Below are 20246 nucleotides of genomic sequence, written 5' to 3' on the forward strand. Positions count from 1 at the left end.
GTTTCTTCATTTTTGGGTTCTTCCACACACTGAAATAACCTTTGCATATTAACAGGAGCTGACCTCAACCTCTGGACCTTGTGATCCTTGATGTTGAGTTGATGAAGCTAACTCGTTAGATTTCGAAGTTACTTACCAGCCAAAGACTAATTTGTTGAAAACTATTGGTGTTTTCACAGCAGCTTTAACAGGGACTGTGGCAATTAACCTATCATGGGTTACCAACATCCAGGTTTATCTTTAATTTCTTGTGCAATCCTTTCTTTGTAGGTTGTAATCATTTTTTCATCTTTGGCCAATATTTTGTATATTCTTGTATTATCCACAGAAGCCTTTCTTAATTTGATCTAATTTCATAATGCATATTTCTATGGCATTGCTTTTTGTAATAGGATATGCAGGCATTATCTTTGAAGAATTTCTAGCTTTCAATAAAAGTGGAATAGATTGTTGATGGCTGTGAGTTTATGGGTAGTAAGGAGCATAGGGGTAAGAATGATTTTCAGATGTTTAGGATTGGATTGTGTTTTTCTGCTGTCCCTCTTCTTGTAGTTTGCATCATATTTATCATTCTCATAAATTGGGATGAAAACACAAAATTCTGTTGCGTATTGGATGGTTTATTCAGTACTATGTCAGGTTTCAACCTGTTTCTCTCATGTTCATTGGTGGTGGCCTCATGACCCGGTATTCATTCAAGAGTTAATGAAATGCATGATGTTTGTTACAGAACAGGTTGGTTTGTTGGGTTCAATTTTTGAAACTTAATTTTGACATGCATTGTGGTAAAATGTTTAAAAGGAGGATTATTTCCTTTTGCTGGATTCTTTGAAACTCTAAATATGTGTATGGGAGTTTCCTTGTTGTTTTGTAGTGTAGGGAGAATTAAGGATTCTAAATTTCTATGGTTGTGTTGCATTTAAGAATTAAAAATTTATGTGGCTGTGTATGGGAGTTTGTTTTTCTCCATGTGTGCTTCAAGCAGCGAATTCAATTTCTGTGCCTCTTGTGTGTGTAGGTACGTGTTTAGGGAGGTTTTTATTTTGTTGGTTTCATTCTATTTGTTACAAGGCAGATTGGTTTGCTAGGTTCAATTTCTGTAATTTAATTTTGACATGCATTGTGGTTGAATGCTTAAAAGGAAGATTATTTCTTTTTGCTGGATTCTTTGAAATTCTAAATATATGTTGTCATAGGCTCTCAGTTGGTGTCTTTCTCATTGAGATTGTGTTTTGATTCTTCTTGTTTCATTTTTAAACTTTTACATAAATTAGGGCTTTGTAACTTTACTTTGAAAAATTCCCTTGGGTTGTGATGTGATGGTCTGTTTGAAACTTGATGCGTTGTGTCGTCCAAGAATGACTTGTAGGGGAATTATGGATTCTAAATTTGTATGGCTGTGTGTAGGATTTAAGGATTAAAAATGTGTGGCTCTGTGTGTATGGGAGTTTTCTTCTTGTTTTTCTCTCTGTGGCATGACAGAGAGAAAAACTTTTTATTGTGGTTTCACTGGCTTGGCTTTTTTAGTTATTGATGATGTCAAACTTTTTATTGTGGTTGCATCTAATTTGATGAAGTTGTTTGAGAATGCATTAGGAGAATGTTACTGCAAAAGAAATTCCTGGGTTGTGGTTTCTTCATTCATGAGTGTGCCTAGTTGTCATTTGTTTGTCTCTTTGAAGCTTAATGGGCTATGTGCTCTAAGCATACCTTGCAGGATAGAAGGAATTAAAGTTTCAAAATTTCTATGTCTGTGTGTTTGTTGGTTTTATTCTGTGTGTTTGTTGGTTTTATTTTGCAAGTTGGCTTTTAGATTTCATTCCCATAGCTTCTGGTTAATGTCTAATTTTTTGTTGTAGTGCTTTTGATTTGCCGGAGTTTGATTTGAACTTCAATTAATATTTGATCTCTTATGCTTTAACATTCCATTTAAATTTTAGTTTTATCTTTTGTGTACAGATTGTAGTTTTGTAAACTTTTCTTAATTGTGGTTGCATTTAGTAGTCTATACGGAAATTAGTTGATCGTGTACTTCGAACACGATTTGCTAGAGAGAGGAATTAGAGATTGTACAGCAGTGTACTCCAAATTTGTATGGTTGAGTTTTCTATTTTTTATTTTTTTATTTTGCTAGTTCAACCCTGTTGCATGACAAATTGTAATCTTAGGTTTAATTTCAAAAACTTAATCCAGCCTCGCATTGAGGACGAGTGCTTACAATGAAGAGTACTTCTTTTTTCTTGTGTTGTGTTTGATTTTTCTTGTTTTGCTGATTTCACTTTACTTTGTTGCATGATTGATTACTTTCTTAAGATTAATTTCATAAACTTAAATCTAGTTAAGCACTGAGATGGAAGATTGCCTCTTTCTTATTGGATTCTTTGAAAGTCTACGATCTTGCATAAAATTTTTGTTGTATTGTATGGTAACTTTCGATGATAATTGTACTTGTTTTAGTACATTTCAGATCATGAAGAGTTTGATTAAAGTTGCTAAAATTCTGTGTTTCTGATTATAATATAGACTTTGTTTTCTTAAGTAACACTGTTATTATTGGAAGCATCCTGACTTATGATGTGGTTGGTGGCTGTTGTTTTTTAACTTTGGTATATAATTGTTGTATATTTATGTTGAGATGCAAAACTACCTCTTATCTTTGGCCTTTCATTATAATTTTTTTTTGTTAAGGTTTTGTTGCTTTAGTTTTAATTTCTCTTTAGGTTTTTAAAGGCTTTTTACTTTCGTATCTTTGGGTTTTCGAGTTAAAACATTTATAATATCTGATTTGTGAGCAATGGATGTTATTAGGTTTATTTTGCAGGCAATCTTTGCCTTGAATCTTTCTGCTTGAGCAATGAAGTTCAAGTTTGATTGTCTTTATTTCTAAAATAGCATTGTTCTTTATACATGTGGCATGTTGCTTGTGTTTAACTTAAATGCAGCATTGTTCTTTATATATGTGGCATGTTGTTTATGTTTAACTTAAATGCAGATCACCTTATTATTAAGCATTGTTGAATGAGACTTTGACTTCATTAAAAATGGAAGGTGTTATGTGTATGTATACTAATTAGATATCTAATTAAGATTCTTTTGTATTTTATCTTGAAATTTATTTTTATTTATCGTGTAATTTATGTAATTAACAAAATTATATTATATAATATTTATTTTTTATTTAATACAATTTCGATTATTTTTTTTATTGCTTATTATTTTATTTATTATTTTGGATTGTATAATATTTATCTTTTATTAAGAGATAATAATTATTTTATTTAATATATATTTTTTTTATTTTTGATTTTCTTATTTTTTATATTTTTATTGTATTTTTGTTTATCTTTTTTGTTTTTCATTAACTTTTTTCTTTTAAAATTTTTTTTTACTTATTTTTTTATGTGCTTTCATTTTTTTTGTTTTCACTTTTTTCTTTGTTTTAAAATTTTTTACAAAACTTTTCTTTTTATTTTATTTCATATTTTTGCCTCTTCATTTTTTATTTTTTCTTGTTTTTCTAATTTTTTTGACAAAGTTTTTTTTATTTCTTGTTTTCATTTTTTTTTACACTTCCTTGAATTTTTTATTTTTCATAAATCTTTTCTTTTTATTTTTATTCTTTTCTTAATTTTTTTACAAATTTTTTTTATTTCTTATTTTCATTTTTAAATTCTTATAATTTTTTTTTGTTGCATTTTCTTCTTTTGTTTTCATTTTTATTTGGCATTAACTTTTCTCTTATTTATTTTTTTGTCTTTGATTTTTTATATTATTTTTATATTATTTTTTATATGTTTTTTAATTTTTTGTATTTTTTCATTTCATTTCATTTTTGTATTTTTGATTTTCTTATATTTTTATCGCATTTTTCTTTATTTTATATTTTATATTTTTTTGTCTTTTATTTATCTTTTTTGTTTTGCTTTAATATTTTTTTTCTTATTTTATTTTTATTTTTATTTGTTATTTCTTTCTTTATTTATATTTTCATAAATTTTTATCATGTTTTTTTATTTTTTTTATCTTTCTATTTTTTTTTTATTTATCATTGTTGGTTATTTTTCGTTTTATTTTTATAATTTTTCATTAACTCTTTTTCCTTTTTCCTTTTAAATTTTTCATTTTTTTACTTATTTTTTCATGTGTTTTATATTTTTTTTTGTTTTCACATTTTTCTTTGTTTTAAAAATTTCTACAAAACTGTTTTATCTTTTTATTTTATTTCATATTTTTGCCTTTTCATTTTTTATTTTTTCTTGTTTTTCTAATTTTTTTCACAAAATTCTTTTTATTTCTTGTTTTCATTTTTTTTATACTTCTTTGGATTTTTTTTCTCATAAATCTTGTCTTTTCATTTTTATTCTTTTCTTTTTTATCTAACAAATTTCTTTTTATTTCTTATATTCATTTTTAAATTCTTATAGTTTTTTTATTTCATTTTCTTCTTTTGTTTTAATTTTTATTTTGCATTAACTTTTCTCATTTTTAATTTTTTGTCTTTGATTTTTTATATTGTTTTCTTATTATTTATGTTTTTCATTTTTTTTTGTATTTTTTTCTATTTTCTCATTTCATTTCATTTTATTTTTTTATTTTTGATTTTCTTACTTCTTATATTTTTTATTGCATTTTTGTTTATTTTATATTTTATATTTTATTGTATTTTATCTATCTTTTTTGCTTTGCTTTAATATTTTTTTTCTTATTTTATTTTTATTTTTATTTTTTATTTTGGTTTATTTTTTATTTCTTTCTTTATTTATATTTTCATAAATTTTTAACATGTTTTTTATTTATTTATTTTTCTATCTTTTTTCTTTTTTTTTATTTTTTTATCGTTGTTGGTTATTTTCAATTTTATTTTTATAATTTTTCATTAACTCTTTTTCTTTTTTTCTTTTAAATTTTTTATTTTTTTACTTATCTTTTAATGTGCTTTCATATATTTTTTTTGTTTTCACATTTTTCTTTGTTTTAAAAATTTCTACAAAACTTTTTTATCTTTTTATTTTGTTTCATATTTTTGTCTATTCATTTTTTATTTTTTCTTGTTTCATATATTTTTGCTTTTTGCTTTTTTATTTTTTCTTGTTTTTTTAATAATTTTCACAAAATTCTTTTTATTTCTTGTTTCTATTTTTTTTTATACTTCCTAGGATTTTTTTTTTCATAAATCTTGTCTTTTCATTTTTATTCTTTTCTTAATTCTTTTACAAATTTCTTTTTATTTCATATTTTCATTTTTAAATAAATAATAGTTTTTTTTTGTTGCATTTTCTTCTTTTGTTTTCATTTTTAGTTTTTTGGCTTAGATTTTTTATATTGTTTTCTTATTATTTTTTATATGTTTTTCCATTTTTTTTATTTTTTTTCTATTTTTTCATTTCATTTCATTTGTCTTTTTTAATTTTTAATTTTTGATTTTCTTACTTCTTATATTTTTTATCGCATTTTTGTTTGTTTTATATTTTATATTTTTTGTATTTTATTTATCTTTTTTGTTTTGCTTTAATATTTCTTTCTTATTTTATTTTTATTTTTTATTTTTCTATCTTTTTTTTTTTATTTATCGTTGTTGGTTATTTTTTGTTTTATTTTTGTAATTTTTCATTAACTCTTTTTCCTTTTTCTTTTAAATTTTTCACTTTTTTACTTATCTTTTCATGTGCTTTCATTTTTTTTTTTTGTTTTCACATTTTTCTTTGTTTTAAAAATTTCTATAAAACTATTTTATCTTTTTATTTTGTTTCATATTTTTGCCTTTTCATTTTTTATTTTTTCTTGTGTTTCTAATTTTTTTCACAAAATTCTTTTTATTTCTTGTTTCCATTATTTTTATACTTCCTAGGATTTTTTTTTTCATAAATTTTGTCTTTTCATTTTTATTCTTTTCTTAATTCTTTTACAAATTTCTTTTTATTTCTTGTTTTCATTTTTAAATTCTTATAGTTTTTTTTTTTGTTGCATTTTCTTCTTTTGTTTTCATTTTTAATTTTTTGGCTTTGATTTTTTATATTGTTTTCTTATTATTTTTTATATGTTTTTCAATTTTTTGTATTTTTTTTATATTTTCTCATTTCATTTCTTTCTTTCTTTTTTTATTTTTTATTTTTGATTTTCTTACTTCTTATATTTTTTATCGTATTTTTGTTTATTTTATATTTTATATTTTTTTGTATTTTATTTATCTTTTTTGTTTTGCTTTAATATTTTTTTCTTATTTTATTTTTGTTTTTTTTCTTTTTTTATTTATATTTTAATAAATTTTTATCATGTTTTTTTTTATTTTTCTATCTTTTTTTTTTATTTATCGTTGTTGGTTATTTTTTCTTTTATTTTTATAATTTTTCATGAACTCTTTCTTCTTTTTCCTTTTAAATTTTTCATTTTTTTACTTATCTTTTCATGTGCTTTCATATTTTTTTTTGTTTCCACATTTTTCTTTGTTTTAAAAATATCTACAAAACTTTTTTTTCTTTTTATTTTGTTTCATATTTTTGCCTCTTCATTTTTTATTTTTCTTGTTTTTTTAATTTTTTTCACAAAATTCTTTTTATTTCTTGTTTCCATTATTTTTATACTTATTTGGATTTTTTTTTCATAAATCTTTTCATTTTTATTCTTCTCTTAATTCTTTTACAAATTTCTTTTTATTTCTTATTTTCATTTTTAAATTCTTATAGTTTTTTGTTGTTGCATTTTCTTCTTTTGTTTTCATTTTTAATTTGTATTAACTTTTCTCATTTTTAATTTTGTCTTTGATTTTTTATATTGTTTTTTTATTATTTTTTGTATGTTTTTCAATTTTTTGTTTTTTTTTTTGTATTTTTTCATTTCATTTCATTTTTGTCTTTTTTTTATTTTTGATTTTCTTACTTCTTATATTTTTTATCGCATTTTTGTTTATTTTATATTTTATTATTTTTTGTATTTTATTTATCTTTTTTGTTTTGCTTTAATATTTTTTTCTTATTTTATTTTTATTTTCATAAATTTTTATCATGTTTTTTATTTTTTTATTTTTCTATTTTTTTTTTCTTTTTTTATTTATCGTTGTTGGTTATTTTTTGTTTTATTTTTATAATTTTTCATTAACTCTTTTTCCCTTTTCATTTTTTTACTTATCTTTTCATGTGCTTTCATATTTTTTTTTGTTTTCACATTTTTCTTTGTTTTAAAAATTTTTAGAAAACTTTTTCATCTTTTTATTTAATTTCATATTTTTGTCTCTTCATTTTTTATTTTTTCTTGTTTTTCTAATTTTTTTCACAAAATTTTTTTTATTTCTTGTTTCCATTTTTTTTTATACTTGGATTTTTTTTTCATAAATCTTTTCATTTTTATTCTTTTCCTAATTCTTTTACAAATTTCTTTTTATTTCTTATTTTAATTTTTAAATTCTTATAGTTTTTTGTTGTTGCATTTTCTTCTTTTGTTTTCATTTTTTATTTGCATTAACTTTTCTCATTTTTAATTTTGTCTTTGATTTTTTATATTATTTTTTGTATGTTTTTCAATTTTTTGTTTTTTTTTTTGTATTTTTTCATTTCATTTCATTTTTCTTTTTTTTTTTATTTTTGATTTTCTTACTTCTTATATTTTTTATCGCATTTTTGTTTATTTTATATTATATATATTTTTTGTATTTTATTTATCTTTTTTGTTTTGCTTTAATATTTTTTTCTTATTTTATTTTTATTTTCATAAATTTTTATCATGTTTTTTATTTTTTTATTTTTCTATTTTTTTATTTTTTTTTATTTATCGTTGTTGGTTATTTTTTGTTTTATTTTTATAATTTTTCGTTAACTCTTTTTCTCTTTTCATTTTTTTACTTATCTTTTCATCTTTTTATTTAATTTCATATTTTTGTCTCTTCATTTTTTATTTTTTCTTGTTTTTCTAATTTTTTTCACAAAATTCTTTTTATTTCTTGTTTCCATTTTTTTTTATACTTGGATTTTTTTTCATAAATCTTTTCATTTTTATTCTTTTCCTAATTCTTTTACAAATTTCTTTTTATATCTTATTTTCATTTTAAATTCTTATAGTTTTTGTTGTTGCATTTTCTTCTTTTGTTTTCATTTTTAATTTTTTGTCTTTGATTTTTTATATTGTTTTTTTATTATTTTTTGTATGTTTTTCAATTTTTTGTTTTTTTTTTGTATGTTTTTCATTTCATTTCATTTTTCTCTTTTTTTTTTTTATTTTTGATTTTCTTACTTCTTATATTTTTTATCGCATTTTTATTTATTTTATATTATATATATTTTTTGTATTTTATTTATCTTTTTTGTTTTGCTTTAATATTTTTTTCTTATTTTATTTTTATTTTCATAAATTTTTATCATGTTTTTTATTTTTTTATTTTCTTTTTTTATTTATCGTTGTTGGTTATTTTTTGTTTTATTTTTATAATTTTTCATTAACTCTTTTTCCCTTTTCATTTTTTTACTTATCTTTTCATGTGCTTTCATATTTTTTTTTGCTTTCACATTTTTCTTTGTTTTAAAAATTTCTAGAAAACTTTTTCATCTTTTTATTTAATTTCATATTTTTGTCTCTTCATTTTTTATTTTTTCTTGTTTTTCTAATTTTTTTCACAAAATTCTTTTTATTTCTTGTTTCCATTTTTTTTTATACTTGGCTTTTTTTTTCATAAATCTTTTCATTTTTATTCTTTTCCTAATTCTTTTACAAATTTTTTTTTATTTCTTATTTTCATTTTTAAATTCTTATAGTTTTTTGTTGTTGCATTTTCTTCTTTTGTTTTCATTTTTAATTTGCATTAACTTTTCTCATTTTTAATTTTTTGTCTTTGATTTTTTATATTGTTTTTTTATTATTTTTTGTATGTTTTTCAATTTTTTGTTTTTTTTTTTGTATTTTTTCATTTCATTTCATTTTTCTCTTTTTTTTTTTTATTTTTGATTTTCTTCTTATATTTTTTATCACATTTTTGTTTATTTTATATTTTATATTTTTTTGTATTTTATTTATCTTTTTTGTTTTGCTTTAATATTTTTTTCTTATTTTATTTTTATTTTCACAAAATTCTTTTTATTTCTTGTTTCCATTTTTTTTTATACTTCGATTTTTTTTTCATAAATCTTTTCATTTTTATTCTTTTCCTAATTCTTTTACAAATTTCTTGTTATTTCTTATTTTCATTTTTAAATTCTTATAGTTGGTTGGTGGCTGTAGGGTGGCTGGTCGGGAGGCTGGTCGGGAGCTGGCGACAGCGGTGCCATACCAACTCCCTGATTTCTGTCTTATTCTGTTTCTTTTGTTTGTTTTTTTTTTGTTTTGTTTATTAATAATTTTTTTATTAAAAATATTATTATTATTATTAAAACAATAGACCCGGACAAAATCGGTGTCTACAATACTAGTCATTTTGATATGCACAATGATTTTAAGTTCGTTATGAACTTTATGATTTTTTCAAATAATGTTAATCAATCTGTTTTTCAATTTCATTTGTATAGGAATACAAAAGAGAGTTTTAGAGTTCAAATAAGAGGCTGTTGTTGATTCATTTGTTGATCTAATTGATATGTATGTGATTAAATTAGTATTATGTATCAGAATGCTATGTAAGACAATCCTTGTGCCCTGTCTCTTTGTTTTATATACCTGATGGACCAAATACATAATATATAGGAAAATGTACCATTAACGAATTTTCAACTGTGGATACATGTCTATCCTTACCATATAGAAACAAATGCTATTAATAAGCCAATTATGTTATATTATAAAGCAGTTTTTTTTTTTTTTTGTGGCTTTACACATACCTTAGTTGCAATAACTCCTCTTGCCCTGGTAGGAGGTCTGAAGTTCAAATGCTCTCCCACAAATTATTAACTATTAAAAGAAGATGCAAATATTTGGATCTGCTTAAAAAATTTGTGTTCAAATGATGCTCAAGTCAAATTTAATTTAACAAGTATTCTAGATTATAGTTTCTGATTTTTATAAGGTTATATACTTGTTTCATACTTAGGATGGTGTTTTACGTTGTACTTAGGGGATTCTTATTATATTATGTCGAGACCTTGTGGTATATGCCAAACAGGATAAAAATTTTGCTTGGTAGTCTCAATTTGCCTTCGTTATATCTTTTGTAAGTTCATATTCTCGTGATGTTATTACTGAAAGGATTAAATGTTCCTTGCAGGCATATTGAAATTTGAGATTGTGGCTTTTTAAATGATAGGAAGGCGGCGCCTGGGATTTCTGTTGGGTTAAGGATGGAGAATTGCATGTTACCGTACCAGAATTTATTTGTTGATTATATAGCTTTTTATATTGATCTTATTGATTTGATGGTGAAATGGAATGGGATGATATAGTGACAGGCCATGCAACAATTAAGTAATAGTTTTTGTGATTGATCCATTGTCCCATTTCTATGTTGGTGTTTCTTTCTCTGAAACTCTTGGCTTGAAACTGGTGATTACTTCAATTTTGAACCTTTTCTTTCTGCATTGTGATAATTATTGGATTTTGAAGTGCAAATGCTATCTAAAGTTGTTTGATTCTCTTTTGAACTCACTGGCTGAAGAAGAGGATGACACATCAAAGACTCCTTCTCAGAAAAAGAAAATGAAGAAGTAGAGGAAGGTGGAACGAGCTAAGAAAGTATATCAGCTTGTTTTGGTGATTCTTGGCTAACACTCTCTTTGATGATTTCATTCTGATGCCGTGTATTATTTTAAGAGGCAGAGGAGAAAAATGAAGAATCAAGTTCTAGTGGCATCTCTAAGTCTGGGAAACGACATGTTAAACCTGTAGATCCTTATCCTTTTGGAGAAAAATTATTGAAGGTTACCTATTATTATCTTTTCCCTGTGCTTTAGATTCCTGATTAAAGTCCTCGTGCTGTAAAAATGTGTTACGCTAATGCCTATTAAGCTAAGACTGTTTAATCTGTATTTTTTTTTTTCAGACAGAGTATCCCTTGTCAGAAGCAACGAAGTACTTGAAGTTGCTTCAGAAGAACTCACCTGATTCTTTTATAGACGCACTTACTTTCTTTTGAAGTAAATATGAGAAAGCAGAAGATTTTGCTTGCCTTTCAGGTATTATATTTTCCAAGAATTGAACATGAGATGTGTTTCTTGTTCTTTTTGTGTTTGGTCAACTAGAACTGATATTTAATTGTCAGCTAGTGGTTTGTGAGGAAGCCCCTTTTCTTGTTTTCTCCTCTCTTTTTTCACTTTCTGCCTGTGGATATGTTCTTGAAATAAAGAAACTGTACCGTTTAACCAAACATCCTTTTCTTATTGCTCTACTCACTCAATGAATTTATGTGTGAATTAGATAGTTTGCACGACATATCTTTGAGTTGTAGAACAATGGTTTTGTGCAGTAGTACTTTTACTATTTCATGAGCTCATATTAGTACGTTTGTCTTGGTTTTATTTTGTTTTCCTGAAGGCTGTAAAGCAACTGCTAAGGCTGGATGCTGAGAATCCAGATTCACATCGCTGCTTGGTATGTAACATCTGCCCTACCATATTTGTGCACTGCCATGCACAACTGCATTCTTTTCTGTTCTTAGATACAAAGATCATGTAATCTTTACAATGCTTATTTGAATTTAATCTAATGCAGATTAAATTTTTCCATAAATTGGGCTCAATGCCTGCTCCATTAACTGATGCTGAAAAACTTGTTTGGAGTGTCTTAGAAGCTGAGCGTCCATCCATCAGGTTCTCTTTGAAATGGTTTTATGATAGCTATTCCCCCTACTAGAATTTTGTTGTGTTACTGTTACTATTATTATTTTGATCCCTGATGCATTAAATCCCTTTATTTTCTCTTTCCGCAGTCAATTGCAGGAGAAAACTCTTAGTGAGGCGAACAAAGTTTTCCTTGGTAAACATGAAGGAAGGTATTACGACCTTTACATAACATGATGCATTTTAGGTTCCTTGAGGTAGGTTGTATAATCATGCAAATTTCACTTTTTGGTTCTGCAAAATCTTTGATGCATATAGTGGCAGTTGCAGAAATGTTATATACCTTGGAGCAGACCAAGAAACTTGAGGCTGTTAAGTAGAGAATTAGTTGGTGGAGGACAAATTGGAATGTGTGAGGAATTTGGAGACCTTCTGAAGGTTTGATTTCTACCATCTTAATTTTATTTAAATTTTTTTACTTCAAATAATGCCCGATTTGATTTTTTTCTATTTTTTTCTGATGATAAAATGTGTTCTCGTTATAGACTATAGATAATGATATTGCTAGTGTAAACTGTTTTATTATGTCTTAGCTGTTAGTCATATTAATTTGATTTTCTGTTTGGTATTTTTTTTTAATGAGCTCCAAATGGTACCTTGGGATGTTCTGTTCATTATATTTACTCTGGATTTCTTCTCTCTCTTATTTATAGAATCACATGATGCAAATCCAACGAAAACCTTACTTTTTTGTAGAGCTATCAAGCTTTCTCCCCTTTTCTAGAAAGAGGAGGGGCGGCTATTTTTACAAATACTCTTGTAGGGATCTTGTTTTTCTTGATGGCTTGATAAGAAATTATGTGACAAAAATCTAGTGATGTGGTTCTACAATAGACACAGTCCATTCGATGGCTTGTGATATTCTTAAATAATCTAGAAATAGATAGTTGTGGTATTATGCTGAAATACTTCATTGATGTCTTGATGTGACAATAGTAAGAACTCTAGGTGGTTAAAATTATGCTTTCATATGCTTCACCCCTAGAGAGTTGACATGGTGGCTAATTCTTTTGTTAGTGGCTATCTTTAGCTCATTCTTTTAGTTAAACTGACTTTCCTATATAAAAACCTTTTGACGATGGGCCAGGTTATGGCATGATTGAAATAAAGTGTCAAACTCTAGAGCTTTTGGAATTTGACTCATGCAGTGAGGATGTATTTAAATTGTTTTCTTCCTGTAACCCACATTTGTAATGTATTCATTCATGAGAATTGTAATTATTGCTGTTACAATGTGCATCATTATTGCCAATAAATGCTACTTCCTTTATGATGTGTGATGAATGTTCTAGGACTTATATTAAAACTTTGTTTTCTCAATTTTTAGAGGATACCACTTGATTTACTGCAAGGAAACAAATTTCGTAAAGCGGCAATTGATTGCATTAAGCCTTTTCTAGCCTTTATATACAGGTGAGTTTTTTTTTTTTTTTTTGTATTAGTTTGAATGGTGTTTTTTAGTTTGACTGGCTATTGTTTCTTGATCTTTTGGAGAAGTTCTTGGAATTTTCTTGAAGCTGGGTCTATGTGTATATTATTTACTTCTCTTTGGTGACAGAGTCGGATACTGAAACATGTTGGTGATTTTGGTAGCTGTGGCTTCATTGACAGATGAAGCTAGGTGTATGGATCTTGCAGATCGCTATATAAACAGTTAATCTGTGAAGCGAATGTTGCAGTCTGATCAGGTTCTAAGGCTTCCCCACTTCATCTTTTGTCATAGTTAATATTTGTCACAAAATTTCTTTCGGTATTATTGTACTGTTCACAAACTTTTTCTACTTTTGAAGGTGGCTTTGGCAGGAAAAACTGCTGTTTTGTTCACGAAAGATGGGGGCCAGCACAACAACCTTCAAGACATGCAGTGCATGTGGTCTGTTTTTGTTTATTACCTTCCACATGTTGTTGTCTCTAATTATAATTTGGGTACACCTACTGAGTGTTATCCATCTTTTGAAGGTATGAACTTGCTTCTGATGAAAGTTACTTTCGACATGGTGATTTTGGACGGGCCCTGGAGAAATTTATAGCTGTGGAGAAGCACTATGCTGATATTACTGAAGATCAATTTGATTTCCATTCTTATTGTTTGCGGAAAATGGCACAACGTGCATATGTTGGAAAGCTAAAATTTAAAGATTGGTTGCATTCACATGCTTATTTTCACAAAGTAGCAGCTGGAGCCATTAGGTGAACATTTTTGTTAGGATCTGCAGCCTTTTCAATGATTTGCTATAGACTTATTCTGTTTGGTTGTGGCCTGTACGTGTAAAATGCTATGCAAGCTCTGTTGTCTACTTGTCTGGGTGCTTTTAGCGTCTGTCACCTATTGTTGATTAACACATGCATGTGATGCTTCCTTTTGGGTTAGATTCCTCTTTGCCTCCCTCCTTTTCTCTTTGTCTTTTGGGGAATGTGGGATTATTGCATACATATATGTTGCATTAATCATATGTTGCAATGATGTGTTGTCTGAACCTTGCTTTCAAAGCATGAAAAACTTCTTAAAGGTAACTGTTGTTCATTACTTACCCTTGTACAACTATTCATTTGTTAATAATTAGACACTCCCATTATGATATCCAATCTAATTGAAGACTCTTCTAGCAGCCCCTCCATTAATAGGAGAGGGGATATCATATCAAGATTTTTGATTCCCCTCTCCTACTCTAACTTTTCCTTGAATCCTAGACGTAAGGATTTACAACATTTTTGAAGACAAAACCTTGCTAAGTTTATAATCAAGAAAGTATCAAGAGTCCTTTTCTTGCACTTGTTTTTGGTAGAGAAAATTTTTTGAGTCATATGAGCAAAGCAGAATATAGGGTTCCAAGTTTTTTGTTGATCAAGCAACAACCTGATTTGAACCGGGGAATAAGGGATTTGCAATCCCCCGCCTTACTGGTTAGCCATGTCACCAAAGGTTAGAAACCAAAAAGAATGAGTGTATCCCCTTTATAACTTTAGTTATAGATTGGATCCATACCTTCAATTAGTTATAGTATCTCAAGTAAAAAAATTAGTATTGTTCTTTTTTTCTTTCAATAAAAAAAATTCTTAATTTGATTTATATTATAATGCAATAATATAACAACAGTTATGAGTCTAGGTAAACCCCATAACGAAAGTTATTGCATGGCAACAAAAAGTTCAACCCAACAATGAAAAGCAGCTTGAGGTTTTTGTTCTTTTCATCCCTATGCCATTATGAAAAATTTTATCTTTACGAGTACCCATTTGCATTTTCATTGATTTATGATTTGGGTGAGTGTTTTTTTATTTCATTTTGTGTCTCTTGTCATCTATTGTCTTGCTTAAAAGTACTCCAGTTTAAGGGTACCCATTTGCCTGTACTGCTAGTTCATACATTTGAAGATTTTATCTTGGTTAATGAGGTCAAATAATTTGATAGAATTTCAAGCTGATGCTATTGGAAATTACCTTCTACAGATGTTTAGCTCAGAAATCAGATTGATTTAGTTAGATATATGAGGGTTGATTAGGAGACACTGTCTGGTGTAATATAAAAGATTTTGGCTGAAGGGCTCAAATTAGCAAGTTCAAGTCCTGAAAGTAGCCTCATTGTGTAAAAAATGCTGGAACATTTTTCAAATGACTCTTCTTGGTTTCTCATCCTTCATTGGCAGGATTGAGGCTGAGTAATGATCCTCTTTATGAGGGTAGATTATACAAAAGGCTGTTTAGAAAGCTTTCTCCAAATTGCTATAAAAACCAACCATCATAGCAAAACGGCAGTGTCTGTGTTTCTTCATTTTTGGGTTCTTCCACACATTGAAATAACCTTTGCATATCAACAGGAGCTGACCTCAACCTCTGGACCTTGTGATCCTTTATGTTGAGTTGATGAAGCTAGCTCGTTAGATTTCGAAGTTACTTACCAGCCAAAGACTAATTTGTTGAAAACTATTGGTGTTTTCACAGCAGCTTTAACAGGGACTGTGGCAATTAACCTATCATGGGTTACCAACATCCAGGTTTATCTTTAATTTCTTGTGCAATCCTTTCTTTGTAGGTTGTAATCATTTTTTCATCTTTGGCCAATATTTTGTATATTCTTGTATTATCCACAGAAGCCTTTCTTAACTTGATCTAATTTCATAATGCATATTTCTATGGCATTGCTTTTTGTAATAGGATATGCAGGCATTATCTTTGAAGAATTTTTAGCCTTCAATAAAAGTGGAATAGATTGTTGATGGCTGTGAGTTTATGGGTGGTAAGGAGCATAGGGGTAAGAATGATTCTCAGATGTTTAGGATTGGACTGTGTTTTTCTGCTGTCCCTCTTCTTGTAGTTTGCATCATATTTATCATTCTCATAAATTGGGATGAAAACACAAAATTCTGTTGCGTATTGGATGCTTTATTCAGTACTATGTCAGGTTTCAACCTGTTTCTCTCATGTTCATTGGTGGTGGCCTCATGACCCGATATTCATTCAAGAGTTAATGAAATACAGGATGCTTGGGCTCTAAACTTATTTCCTGATCTACTAGTTTTATTGATCTATGTTTTTCGGTGAGCAATGGCTTGTCTTTTTATGAAGTGATCATTGCAATTTAATATCTTTTATTTTTAATTTATGTTGGAGCCCACTTCCCATTTAAAGGAAGGAGCATCTCCAATTTAAACCAATTCCAAGGAACTACCCTAGCAATGAATTAAGATAGCAAAACTAGGTACCTACCCCCATGGTCAATTGGGAGAGCCAAAGTTTGTGTTTGTGTGTGGCTTGTTACCATCACTAGGAATTCTGCAAATGGTTACTATGACTATCTCCCTTTATTAATGAAATTCTATGGTCTACTTATGCTGATGCATCTGACTTCTGTATGGAAAACTTTTTTTTTTATCATTTTCTTATTTATTTTCGCTTTTATCTGTTAATACTTGTGTAATAATGCTTGGGCCATTCACATTTATAGGCTCCTTCAACTGATTTAGCTGTTTCAGAGCTGAAACATGCATCTGCTGAATCGCTTTTTCTTGCTTCGTGCAATGGTCATTTTAGAGATAGTTGATGCCCCTCAAGGATTTGAGCTGGTTACTGACAATATAATCACTCTAAAGCCACGGACTCTGTTTTGGGTGGTGAGTTGATTTCTTTCGGCTATAGTCATACTGACAATTTTATCATTAATGGTTAATATATGAATCTAATTGAGAGTTTAGTTGCACGGTGAAGCATACCCTGTGGCCTAATTTACCCGTCGACCGTGAAATTTGTCTAGTGGGTATAAACCAATGATGTAGATGATTACAACTGATAAGATGGATTCAGAAGAATCTTAAATGTGCATACTTATGTGTCATGGCTAAAGTTATTAACCTGCCGAAGAAAATTGGAGAAAGGATAAAAAAAAATGCAAAAGTTATGTTAAAGTATTCATTAGTTGCTTTTCATGATTCAAGTCCAATCTCACCTCCTGGAAATTAAAATATTAAGCTCTTAAAATTTTTAAATCTTGGCCCATTCATGTCCCAAACCAGTGCACTAGAAGAGCCTTTGTAGTTAATTTTCAATTATAAGATAAAGATTTGATGTTGCAACTTAATCAAAAAGACCTTAATTATGTCTTACCTTAAAGAATAAAGCAGACGATGGCTTTAGTATTTGCCCTAAGCCTTATTTGTAAATATTCTTGTTTGATTAAAAGCTCTTTTAGCATTTTTCAATCAATAGATGTTAGTATTTTGGATTTTTTTGATGGTATAGGATTTTTGTAATTATCATTGAGAAACTACTTTTTTAGGAAGATCAATTATCATTTAATGTTTTGCTCATAGAAATCTATTAATTTTTGCATTAATGATACTTAAATGGAGAGAGGTTATCTAGGTGAGTACAAATACCAATATTTTCATCATGTTTATTTATGGCATTGGTTGTAAAGTAGTGAGATATTCACAGAACAAATGTAATTTTTTTAATGGATTTTTCTTTTTGGTTCCAAAGGAACTTATAGAGGCTACTGCTTTGCGATACCATATGTTGAATGATGTCACTTCAAAAAAAAGCTTACCTCTTTTCATATTGTATTCTCTAAAACTCTAAATACGTGTCTTTTTTCGTCTTTCATTAGATGTGTGTTCTCATTGAGTTTTTCTTATGTTATGTTATGATTATTCATTGAGAAAGTAAGTTAATGTTATCTTAAGGTTAGGGTTAGTCTTTAACAGTATTAGGTCTTCTATCTAGAAAGTAATGGATAATTATCTTAGGATTGTATTGGGGTTTAATTTATTTAGGATATATTGGAGGTTTTGAGTTTAGGTTAAGGTTATAATACTTTATTTGTGAGCTTGGGATTGTTCAATCAGTAAAATGAATTGGTAATGAATGTGGTTAGCTGTTGCTTTATTCATTTCTTATTGCCTTACTTTTACTTTATTTGCTAGCTGTCCTTGTCTTCATTTTATTTACTTGCTGCATTGGTTTTGATCAGTTTTGGCTTGCTTTTTTTGTAGTTGTTGCATGGCCCTCAAGTTCTTCTATTTTTATTTCTCAAATAGCATTGTTATAGTTATACTTGGGGGAAACACTAAAATTATCCTATGGCATGACAATTGTGTTTAACTTAACTAGTATGTAATTGTTATATGACACGTTGAATGGAAACAATAATATCCCTAAGCATCTTTATAGATGTCTTTTCTTGTTGAGATTTTTTCATGTTCGGTTTTGGTCCACTAAGATTATTTGGAAGTTTTTTGTTTTGTTGATTTCACTCTATTTGTTACAGAACAAGTTGGTTTGTGGGGTTCAATTTTTGAAACTTAATTTTGACATGCATCGTGGTCAAATGTTTAAAAGGAAGATTATTTTCTTTTGCTGGATTCTTTGAAACTCTCAATATGTGTATGAGAGTTTCCTTGTTGTTTTGTAGTGTAGGGGGAATTAAGGATTCTAAATTTTTATGGTTGTGTAGCATTTAAGGATTAAAAATTTATGTGACTGTGTATGGGAGTTTCCCTGTTGTTTTTCTCCTTGTGTGCTTCAAGCATTGAATTCAATTTCTGTGCCTCGTGTGTGTAGGTATGTGTTTAGGAAAGTTTTTATTTTGTTGGTTTCACTCTATTTGTTACAGGGTAGATTGGTTTGCTAGGTTCAATTTCTGTAATTTAATTTTGACATGCATTGTGGTTGAATGCTTAAAAGGAAGATTATATCCTTTTGCTGGATTCTTTGAAACTCTAAATATATGTTGTCATAAGCTCTCAGTTGGTGGCTTTCTCATTGAGATTGTCTCTGGATTCTTCTTGTGTCATTTTTAAATTTTTACATAAATTAGGGCTTTGTAACTTTACTTTGGAAAATTCTTTGGGTTGTACTTTCTTTAGTATGGTTTGTGATTCGTTGGTCTCTATGAAACTTATGCGTTATGTGCTCCAAGAACGACTTGCAATGTAGGGAGAATTAAGGATTCTAAAGTTGTATGTGTGTAAGATTTAAGGATTAAAAATTTGTGTGGCTGTGTATGAGAGTTTCCTTCTTGTTTTTCTCTTTGTGTGCTCTAAGCTAATGGCTTGCATGATTAGCTGAATTCAATTTCTGTGCTTGATGTGTGTAGGTGTATTTTGAGAATTTTTTGTTTTGTTGATTTCACTTTGTTACAGAACAGGTTGGTTTGTTGGGTTCAATTTTTGAAACTTAATTTTGACATGCATTGTGGTAAAATGTTTAAAAGAAAGATTATTTCCTTTTGCTGGATTCTTCGAAACTCTAAATATGTATGGGAGTTTCCTTGTTGTTTTGTAGTGTAGGGGGAATTAAGGATTCTAAATTTTTATGGTTGTGTAGCATTTAAGGATTAAAAATTTATGTGACTGTGTATGAGAGTTTCCCTGTTGTTTTTCTCCTTGTGTGCTTCAAGCAGTGAATTCAATTTCTGTGCTTCTTGTGTGTGTAGGTATGTGTTTATGGAGGGTTTTATTTTGTTGGTTTCACTCTATTTGTTACAGGGCAGATTGGTTTGCTAGGTTCAATTTTTGTAATTTAATTTTGACATGCATTGTGGTTGAATGCTTAAAAGGAAGATTATTTCCTTTTGTTGGATTCTTTGAAACTCTAATTATATGTTGTCATAGGCTCTCAGTTGGTGTCTTTCTTATTGAGATTGTTTCTGGATTCTTCTTGTGTCATTTTTAAATTTTTACATAAATTAGAGCTTTGTAACTTTACTTTGAAAAATTCCCTTGGGTTGTTCTTCTTTTAGTGTGGTTGTGATCTGATGGTCTGTTTGAAACTTAATGCGTTGTGTGGTCTAAGATTGACTTGCAGGAGAATTATGGATTCTAAATTTGTACGGCTGTGTGTAGGATTTAAGGATTAAAAATTTGTGTGGCTCTGTGGGTATGGGAGTTTTCTTCTTGTTTTTCTCTCTGTGGCATGACAGATGAGGTTCTTAGGTTTCACTGACTTAGCTTTTTTAGTTATTGATGATGTTAAACTTTTTATTGTGGTTACATCTAATTTGAT

The 20246-nt window shown here is 27.6% G+C and overlaps 1 protein-coding gene and 1 long non-coding RNA gene across 5 annotated transcripts; both read left to right on the forward strand.

The window, feature by feature from the left end:
- Positions 1 to 9712: 9712 nt before the first annotated feature.
- On the forward strand, positions 9713 to 11055 carry LOC149514379 (uncharacterized). The gene is made up of 4 exons (XR_016328619.1): positions 9713 to 10455; positions 10568 to 10644; positions 10725 to 10829; positions 10952 to 11055. It is a non-coding gene; the product is annotated as an uncharacterized LOC149514379 (long non-coding RNA).
- A 407-nt stretch (positions 11056 to 11462) lies between these two features.
- On the forward strand, positions 11463 to 18919 carry LOC111284141 (N-terminal acetyltransferase A complex auxiliary subunit NAA15-like). Of its 4 annotated transcripts, XR_016328616.1 has the most exons (8): positions 11463 to 11499; positions 11620 to 11717; positions 13075 to 13160; positions 13306 to 13435; positions 13538 to 13620; positions 13707 to 13937; positions 15566 to 15742; positions 15903 to 18919. XR_016328616.1 is itself a non-coding variant. In XM_089745274.1 (7 exons), exons 4-7 carry the CDS (start codon positions 13418 to 13420, stop codon positions 15570 to 15572), a joined length of 339 nt encoding a protein of 112 aa, XP_089601400.1. In that variant the 5' UTR covers positions 11463 to 11499; positions 11620 to 11717; positions 13075 to 13160; positions 13306 to 13417; the 3' UTR covers positions 15573 to 15851. The 4 variants fall into 4 exon arrangements, 3 of the variants coding, with proteins under 3 accessions (XP_089601400.1, XP_089601398.1, XP_089601399.1); XM_089745274.1 differs by lacking the exon at positions 15903 to 18919 and having other exon boundaries at positions 15566 to 15851; XM_089745272.1 differs by lacking the exons at positions 15566 to 15742; positions 15903 to 18919 and adding an exon at positions 15395 to 15549.
- Positions 18920 to 20246: the final 1327 nt, after the last annotated feature.

The sequence above is a fragment of the Durio zibethinus genome, chromosome 16, assembly GCF_047325235.1.
Source record: "Durio zibethinus cultivar Kanyao isolate XHJ-2024 chromosome 16, ASM4732523v1, whole genome shotgun sequence".
Lineage (NCBI taxonomy): Eukaryota > Viridiplantae > Streptophyta > Magnoliopsida > Malvales > Malvaceae > Durio > Durio zibethinus.